The following is a 9,714-nucleotide window of genomic DNA, read 5'->3' as shown; positions in this document are numbered from 1 at the left end:
GTTGTGTGAGGAAGTGTAGGTGAGGTTATGTTTAGTTCTCGGGGCGGCCGCGCGGCGCTGCAGTCGCGCTCGGGCCGGGCGCTCGACTGAAACACTCAGGGCGGGCGGCGCGGCGCCCATTCACCTATTCACTCACCAGGCGTCACTTCCGCACCATTTGCTGTCTCGCTTCTCTGCTCATTGATAAACAGAGACAGATTCATATACGTAAGCTTGTATGTTAAAAGTAATAGTAAATACGTAATGTAACAATTTTGAAAGCAAGAGAGTAGGTAGCGCCATCGCGACGTCTAATGCGTGCTCACAATATTTCGGTAATCGACCGTTTTAATTTCATTCGTATGTCAATGACTTTAATTGGGTCACAATTAAAAGTAAAAAGGTAGCTACACCTAAGGCGAAAGTGCGTAAAGACGACAATATAGGTCGATAAAAAAGGCATTATTTTATGATTGATGGATGATGAAAGCTTGGCGTCGTTAGGAAGCGAGCTTTGAGCTGTTGCAACTAATAATATGGTGGTGGTAAAATATTAATTTTAAATTTGAATTCTTTAAATATACCTAAATCATTTTTTCATGTCAATAAATAGTTACAACCACAATTCATACGGATTTATATTTTTTATGACGTCATGTAAACCTATATACCATATTCTTTTGCAATGCGTTTTATATTGCACGAGATAACCTAGTTTTATTGCACACCGACGACACTTCCTGAGGTAATAAAACCTACATAAAACAGAGGTAGAAAAACTTTTATGTTTATTTAATAATACCTACCCAAGGGAAGATACTGATAAGTATGATCATGTATTAGCTCCCATAGTTTTTACCATTATTGTGTTTACCATTGCTTAGTAGATAATATGTACTTTTTGAATCTAAGTTAAATAAGTTCTGTTGTTCCTTTATACCTATTTGCCCCGTTTATTACTGCAACAGAGTAGAACACACTGCACTGTACAAAATATTAGCCCATCCTCATTAGTATACAATAGATAAATCTAGATCAATAGCTATGTCTAGACGAGTCGAGCGCAGTCAGCAAAATTTCAGACGGATAATAAATGGTAATAGGTGCTTTCTCGCAAAATAATTCATTGATAATTTTAAATACTTATACATTGTTCCTATCGTGTCAGTGGCAAACACTAGTGCTACGATTTAGAGAACACAACTCTGAAAACAGCGTTTTTTTATGATTGGATAATAATAATAATAATTATTATTAAATTCTTTATTGCACATAAATTAATTTGTACATAGGCGAACTTAATGCTAAAAGCATTCTCTTCCAGTTAACCTTTTGCGTTGTGGAGAAAATGATAGGTAGTGCGAAAGACAATGAGAACAGTTTAATTTTGTTTAATATCTATGGTTTAACACTAGAATATATACTTACTTATACATAATATTATAAAATTAACTTAAAAAATAGACTTATATACACATATATATAATTTAAATATATAGTTACTATAACAAAAAATAATAATATCATCGTCACACTTACAAACTACCTAGACTTAAAGGTTTCTATGGACTGCGATTGCCTTATATGCAATGGTAACTCGTTCCACAGGCGAACCGCTGACACGGTGAAAAAATCCGAATACCCTGGCGCATTATGCTCTGGGGTACGAAAGAGCAAATTTCGACTTGACCGTTGAGGACGGTCAGTAAAGTAAAAGAATGATAAGCGATCAGTTAAGTAAGAGGGGGCACAAGGATTATAAACTATACCATATACTAGGGAAACGATATGAGCATTCCTTCGATGACGGATGTTGAGCCACTGGAGTTTATTACGAAAATCGGTGACATGGTCATACTACGCAGGCCAAAAATATAGCGAATGCATAAGTTGAGCAGACGGTCGAGTTTATCAAGTAGCTCTTCGGTGAGATCAGGGTAACACACATCTGCGTAGTCAATGATAGGGAGCAACAAGGAGTTGACTAGCGTAACTTTATCGAGTATGGCAGGAAATTCTGCAACCGTTTTAGTCCATGCATCGTGGCATAGATCTTGCGACTAATTTCTGAGACATGCAATTCCCATGACAGGTTTTCTGGATATGAAGACCAAGATAATTCATGGCGTATGTGTATCGTTTCTGTAGGAGCATACATTGAAGGTGATAAAATAAATTTGGGTGAATAACAATTTTTTTTGTTTTATGGATCTAATCCCGATACTTTTTACATAGTATGTACTCGTATCTTTCTTTTCTAAAATCGTACTAAGTAAAGGGAATATACAATACATAACAAAGGGCTCTTTTAATAAAATTATAAGCATGTTTCAATAACCGAGGCAATCAATTTCTAATTACGAATTTCAGATAATAAATCTCGCCTTTCCAGTACTTCATTAAGTTTTATGACTTTTAATTTGAGTCTATTATTACAAGCCGGTAGTGTTCATTTCAATAACTAACATGCTTTCTTATGCATGTGTGTGTAAATAATATGATTTTATTTTAAATTCTTTGATAGTATTAATCGACCATGCTAAATTGTTTAATTATAATAACTCTCCTACTGAGTCTAGAAACTTATTGCGATGACACATCCGACGCACCTACCACTGGAGCATCTCAAGAGGAGGTCGATGACAACGCAGACCACGTCACCAGTGCTGAGGCAGAACCAGAATTACTAGAATCAACCACGACCAACCAACAACCGATCACAACCAATCAGCAACCAACAACGATCCACCAACAACCAACTAGTATAGCCGGAAAAGGTGCGAGAAAGAAAAATAAAGTGAAGGCGAAAATAGTGAGAGGGGTGTCAGCAGATCCCTTAGCCAGAAAAGGTGCGAGAAAGAAAAAGAAAGTGGAGGGGAAAATAGTGGGAGGGGTGCCAGCGGACCCCTCAGAGTTTCCATCCAACGTTCAGTTCTTCAACCTCGGCAGCATGTGCGGGGGTTCCATACTCACTGTACGCACCATCTTCACTGCCGCTCACTGCTTCACATCCAACACTGACCTGGGGTGCATGAGGGTGGTTGCAGGTAAGAACTAGGCAACGCTGAGCTTCTTTTGCTCCAATCATAGTCCGCTGCAGATTTTTCTCTCTATCCTCGTACAATGACGGGCTAGTAATTGAAGTAATTGAACGAGTCCTCGGTTGAGCATACTATTCTATTCTATTCTATTCTCTGTGGGGGTGTTAGTACCTGCACCTGGCTCTCTCGAGTGGAACCTTTGTGCATATCCCCAAGGTCTAAACTGCCTTCCTAAGCTTGGACCATGTCCCACCACGCTGGTCCACTGCGGGTTGGTGGGTTCACATATCTAGATGTGCTAAATCAAGATATGCAGGTTTCCTCACGATGTTTTCCTTCACCGTAAGAGCGATGGTATACATTGTACTTAAATTCAGAAAAGAACTCATTGGTACATGTCAGCGCCGGGATTCGAACCCGCATCTCTGGCGTGAGAAGCGGGCGCTTACCCGACTGAGCTACCACCGCTCTGTCGACTGAGCTACCACCGCTCTGTACTGAGCTACCACCGCTCGGTTGAGCATACTGTATCGCCACTCTACTCGGCAGGTGTAATCAGGGTATAAGGAAGCGTATGCTCAAGTTCGAATGAGGAATAACTCCTGGCTTGTTACGTAGGCGGCGGGGGCATGCAAAACCAGTCTATCTTCTATAGCCACGTTTCTAGCGCATGTGCATTGTGCATAAGCGGGTAGGTTATTTGGGGTGTAAGGGTTCTAAACATCCGAATGAACCAATTGCCAACCTCACCTGCCCGTGGTGCACCCTGCTAAATAACAGACGAGGCTCTGGCAACCGGATGATGGCGGTATAACCATCCAAAAACAGCTACACTAAATCCCATAGGCCGGCGATGGGCAGCAGCGTCACCGGTACGAAAAGTGTAGCCCTGCGATCACCAACCCGCATTGCCAAGCGTGGTGATTATGGCAAAATCCTCCATGGGGTCACACCCAAAGCCCCGGCCCCCAGTTCCCGGCAGCCCTACTATTAAGTAAGTGTACTGCTAAGACCCAATACACCGTTGTGATGGGGACTTCAACGCCAAAGTGGGAGTACAAGAATGCGACGAATCGAGGGTAGGACCTCATGGCTTTGGTAGCAGAAACCAGAGAGGGCAAATGCTTGTTGACTTCCTCGAAAGGGAGGGTCTGTACTTGATGAATTCTTTCTTTGAGAAACAGCCCCAGAGGAAGTGGACATGGGCAAGCCCCGATGGTAGGACGAAAAACGAAATCGACTTCATTATGACTGACAAGCGGCACATATTCAGAGATGTCTCAGTGATCAATAGGTTTAAAACTGGGAGTGATCACCGACTTCTCCGAGGTACTCTGAATATTAACTTCAAGCTGGAGAGAAGACGTCTGGTGAAGTCGACCCTTCGTCCCACACTGAACCAAATTAGAGCTGGCAACACCAGCTTCCAGAGAGAACTACAGAGCCGATTCGAATCGCTGGAAACCACTACGGATATTGACGCGGATACAATCCAAATAGTGAAGCCTCTTCGTGAGGTGGGCCACAGACATTTTAGCATAAGAAGCAAAAGCAAGGAGTCTAAACTTTCAAGCGAGACACTCGAGCTTATGAGGCAGAGACGTGAATTTCCGTCGGCAGGTGACACTTCGTCAGAGCTACGGGTACTCAACAAGCGTATAAAGAAGCTGATACGAAGAGATCTCCGTCGCTCCAACACACGCGCCATAGAAGCAGCAATTGAGCAAAATCGGGGGTCAAAAGTCTTCGTTCAGCAACTTGGGAGAAGCCACTTGACGAAGTTGAGGTCTGCAGATGGTAATATCGTTGCCTCTAAGCCGGAGGTTCTTGCCGAAATCGAAGGTTTTTACGGACAACTTTATGCTTCACACGCGCAGAAGTCTGTGGCTCAGCTCACCGATTCCAGAGCGCCACTAATACGCCACTACACTGACGACATCCCGACGTCGACATAGGCGAGATAAGGATAGCCCTTGAGCAGCTTAAAAACAACAAGGCTCCGGGTGAAGACGGAATTACTACAGAGCTTCTGAAAGCTGGAGGTATTGCAATCCTCGAACAGCTCCAGAGGCTCTTCAATTCGGTTCTTCACAATGGCATTACACCGGAGGCATGGTCTGAGAGCGTCGTGGTATTGTTCTTTAAGAAGGGTGACAAAACCCTTCTGAAAAACTATAGACCGATCTCGCTTTTAAGCCATGTATACAAGCTGTTCTCAAGGGTTATCACGAACCGTCTTGCCCAAAAGTTAGACGAGTTCCAGCCCCCAGAGCAGGCTGGGTTTCGAAAAGGCTTTAGTACAATAGACCACATCCACACAGTAAGGCAGATTATACGAGTATAATCAGCCTCTGTGTCTAGCCTTTGTGGACTATGAAAAAGCCTTCGACTCCATCGAGACCTGGGCAGTTTTGGAATCCTTGCAGAGATGCAAAATCGATTGGCGCTATATCGAGGTGTTGAGATGTCTGTACAATGACGCTACTATGACTGTCCAAGTACAGGACCACAAGACAAGACCAATCCAACTGCAACGTGGAGTGAGACAGGGGGATGTGATATCTCCGAAACTGTTCACCAATGCATTGGAAGATGTCTTTAAGACGTTGGACTGGAAAGGACATGGCATATGTATAGATGGCGAGTACATGTCACACCTCCGATTCGCGGACGACATCGTTATTATGGCAGGATCTCTGCAGGAACTCAGCTGGATGCTAAGTGCCCTAAATGCTGCTTCCCGACGTGTTGGCCTCGGTATGAACTTGGACAAGACGAAAGTCATGTACAATGCTCACATCAAACCGGAGCCGGTCGCCGTTGGTGAGGCAACAATCGAAGTTGTGCAAGAATATGTCTCGGGCAGACTATTCGGCAAGGCAGAAGCAACTTCGACGAGGAGGCTGCAAGGCGCATCCAACTGGGTTGGGCTGCATTCGGGAAACTTCGTCACATATTCTCCTCGGCCATTCCTCAGAGCCTGAAGACAAAAGTGTTCAACCAGTGCGTCCTGCCAGTGATGACGTATGGTGCAGAGACGTGGACACTGACGGTAGGACTGGTCCACCGATTTGAAGTCGCTCAGCACGCTATGGAGAGAGCTATGCTTGGGTTTTCTCTGATGGATCGTATCAGAAATGAGGTTATCTGTCAGAGGACTAAGGCTACCGACATAGCTGTCAAAATATGCAAGCTGAAGTGGCAGTGGGCTGGTCATATCTGCCGAAGAACCGATAACCGTTGGGGTAGTGGTTGGATGAGGAAGGCCGAGGTCCGAGTGTTGTGGCGCTCCTTGGGAGAGGCCTATGTCCAGCAGTGGATGATTATTGGCTGATGATGATGATGACGATGATGATGATAGGTTATTTGGCAGGTATGATATGACTGACTTACTACCACTTCTACTCGCAAATCCAAAATATAAATGCTATACTAATTTAGTGGTTTACATACAAATAATACTTAAAGGATACATATTAATTTATGTAATTATTAATTCTTAAAATTAAAGTTAACTTTTATCCGGGTCATGGAGATCAGGTGAACGTTTCCTTCTTTGGAACAATAAAATGAAGCTCTATAAATTGAAAATTAAAGCTAAGTATTGTCTACTACTTATATTTTAAGAAACATACGGGATGCGGCCACAGAGAACTACATTTAAAAAATACTATAATCATTCATCATCATCATCTGGGTAACTGTTTAGTCCGTTCACTACACCTTGTCCTTCCAGGCGCCCGGTTCGTGCACGATCCCTTGGCTCAATCGTTCCTGGTCTGGGAGTTCACGATACACGAGGATTACAATAAGGAATCCGTTTTCTCTAATGACATCGCAGTCGTGATGATCTCGGGAGAATTTCAGTTTGGTCCAAACGTGCAGAGAGCTGTGCTGATAGACCATAATAAATTAAGAAACAAAAAGAATTTCAGAGTGGCTGGGTATGGTAAGACTAAGGTAATGGAATGGCTTATTTCTGTGAACGATATCTTAATACAAAATAATTATTATTATTATGTAGATGACCTGTCAGTGCAATAGAAAGGTCTCGACAAAATAACACCCCACTTCAACCACTGAGCTTTTATATTAGTTAGAAGATTTGTGACTTTATTCATGGTACAATATATGGTACAATTATCATGAGATTAAACTTTACTACAAGTCTGTATACCTCTGGGCACTGAAATTATAACATTAAGTGATAATATTAAAACCATACTTTACAGTATAATCAACAACCGTTTGAGAACACCAAATTCATGAAAACTACTTTACAATACGTGAAAAAGAAGAGATGTTTGAGATTGATCGAAGAGAAACTGGGTCCGCACGTGTTCTGCCTGGGCGGGAACAAGAAGGGCAGAGATACTTGCCAGGGGGACTCCGGGGCTGGGGTCTTGTGGAAGAAGTGAGTATATAACCCTGCCGAATGCAATTGGCACCAGCGGCCGCGGCACGGGTCTGTTATTAACGTCGATAAACTCGTTTAATGCGCGTTCCTCCAATCACAGCGCCATATTTATGGTGAATCGCGGTGTAGTGACCTTTATAAGGAACCCGTGAAGCGGTAGCTGGGTGATACCTGATAAGGACCAGGGGTCAAGCTGGGTGCTTCCGAGTTACATGTTATCTGGATCTTAATGGCTAGGAGGACTACGCTAGCTGAGCAAAAGCGAACGAACGAATGCTGTTTTAATACAATTAGATAGTGTTGACTAGCAAAGCAGCTAGAGTGACGCACCCAGGTGCCGAGTTAACTACATGTTTAGAACTACATTCAATAGTACTGGACTAAGGTCGAACTGTACCTAAGTCTTGTAAGGAAGACGTGTCGTCCCATCCGTACCACGATATGAGCGGAGGTTCCCCAGAGCTTGATAAATATTGGCAGGCGGACCGACTGACGGTCGAACAGACGCTCCCCTCCTCACACCCACCTTCTTACTTCTTTCATCAGTAATTGTAGTACTATTATATTCTTCCCAGCCTGACGGTGGGCTACCTCTTCTACTTCTTACTTCTCTCACCAGTAATTCTATTTCTACTTGTTCCCAGCCTGACGGTGGGCTGCCTCTTCTCCTTCTTACTTCTCTCGCCAGTAATTCTACTAAACATTCTTCCCAGTCTGACGGTGGGCATGGTGTCGTTCGGGATTGGCTGCGGCGTTAAGCCCGGCGTGTACGTGCGTGTGTTCAACTTCCGGAGCTGGCTGCTCACCGCGGCGGCGCGCCTCGCCAGCGCCTACTGCCAGCACGCGCGCGGCTGAATACAGGGAGAGAAACGGGATTGTGTTTTGTTTTATTTCTTTCTAATACCTAATCTCTAATCTTTAATCTCACGGAATTCTGACAGTTATAAATTTTTGACATGTCAGAGATCACAAACCTTTTTTTGCTGGGTACTTTTTTCAATACGAGTCTGAACATCAGTTGTATCCGGAAAATTTTCTATATTATATTTTTAAATATTTAGAATGATGGTCTTTACGTTAGGCGCAAAAGAACCACGAGGACGCTTCTTTCTGGGAGAGAGAAAGTCTGACTCTTGTGCTCTGTCAGATGGGGCCGCTTCCTGGGAAGGGCCGTTGTGGCTCCATAACGTTTATAAAAATCAACAAACTATCACAACGCGAAAGGTCAACGATAAGAAACCGGCCAAGTGCCAGTTGGACTCGCGCGCTGAGGGTTCCGTACAAGTCTACTTACCTGAGATATTTTTCCTTTTAAATTCATCACTATGTACATCTATATGAAATATTAGCTTGATATCTTTAAACCGTTTCTGAGAAAAAGGGTGGTGACAGACAGACGGACAACAATAAGGTGTCCTTTTTTCCTTTTCAGGTACGGAACTCTAAAAAAGAATAGAAACAATCGGATCAATCGTTTCCGAGATATTCGTGGACAAACATACATACCAACAAACATATAAACATACTTATACAATAAAAAAATCATATTTGTTTATTAGGCTTAATGGATTGTCATATGTTAATATGGTGCAGTTCTAATAATCTTACATAGGTACCTATATACCGAACTTATTATGTACTTACCGAATTGAGAATATTTTATTTGAAATCGATTAAAAAGGTTTGTTATCCCTGAATTTAGTAGCAAGTGATGCCATGCTAAAGAATAAAATAAAGTAATTAAAATTAATTCGATACAATGGTCGTGAGTCGTGATTTTACTTAATATTATAAATGCGAAAGTTTGTGAGTATGTGTGTGTGTATGTATGTATGTGTGTACCTTTGTTACTTCTTCACGTCAAAACAACTGAACCGATTTTAATGAAATTGGAACGGAGTTAGCTGACACCCTGGATTAACACATAATAGCTTATGTGTTAATCCAGGGAATTCCGCGATAAAAAGGCTACGGAATTCCCACGGGAAAACTAATTAAGGTGACGCGAAGCTCGTGGCTCGTTGAAATATTTGTTATTTTTGTATTACCTACTTCACTTGAGCAAGTAAATATTTAGATTTATGTTTTTCTATAAAAAACATTTTAAAAAATATTGCCCTTAAATGGATCCAAATTTTACCTTTTTTCGGTGAAGAGCTTTTTTAGTGGTATCACTAATGAAATGTCAGAATTCCGCGGAATTAAAAATTAGAGTATAGTATACCTACAATTTTATCTGACGAATAGACAAGTCATGCGAAACTGAGGCGCGAGCAT

General features: G+C 42.4%; 2 protein-coding genes across 2 annotated transcripts; both read left to right on the top strand.

Moving 5' to 3' along the window:
* The first annotated feature begins 4,022 nt into the window (after positions 1 to 4,022).
* Positions 4,023 to 4,990, top strand: LOC125490255. Its single transcript, XM_048628860.1, has one exon. The coding sequence runs from the start codon at positions 4,142 to 4,144 to the stop codon at positions 4,973 to 4,975; it is 834 nt and encodes a 277-aa protein (XP_048484817.1). The 5' UTR covers positions 4,023 to 4,141; the 3' UTR covers positions 4,976 to 4,990.
* Positions 4,991 to 6,738: 1,748 nt separating this feature from the next.
* Positions 6,739 to 8,329, top strand: LOC119694602 (trypsin-3). Its single transcript, XM_038121341.2, has 3 exons — positions 6,739 to 6,980; positions 7,253 to 7,434; positions 8,151 to 8,329. The coding sequence occupies exons 1-3, from the start codon at positions 6,867 to 6,869 to the stop codon at positions 8,290 to 8,292; spliced, it is 438 nt and encodes a 145-aa protein (XP_037977269.2). The 5' UTR covers positions 6,739 to 6,866; the 3' UTR covers positions 8,293 to 8,329.
* The last annotated feature ends 1,385 nt before the right edge of the window (positions 8,330 to 9,714 follow it).

This window comes from Plutella xylostella, chromosome 4 (assembly GCF_932276165.1).
Source record: "Plutella xylostella chromosome 4, ilPluXylo3.1, whole genome shotgun sequence".
Classification (NCBI taxonomy): Eukaryota; Metazoa; Arthropoda; class Insecta; order Lepidoptera; family Plutellidae; genus Plutella; species Plutella xylostella.
Note: the sequence above shows the minus strand (reverse complement) of the source record. Positions and strands in the feature narration are given on the sequence as shown.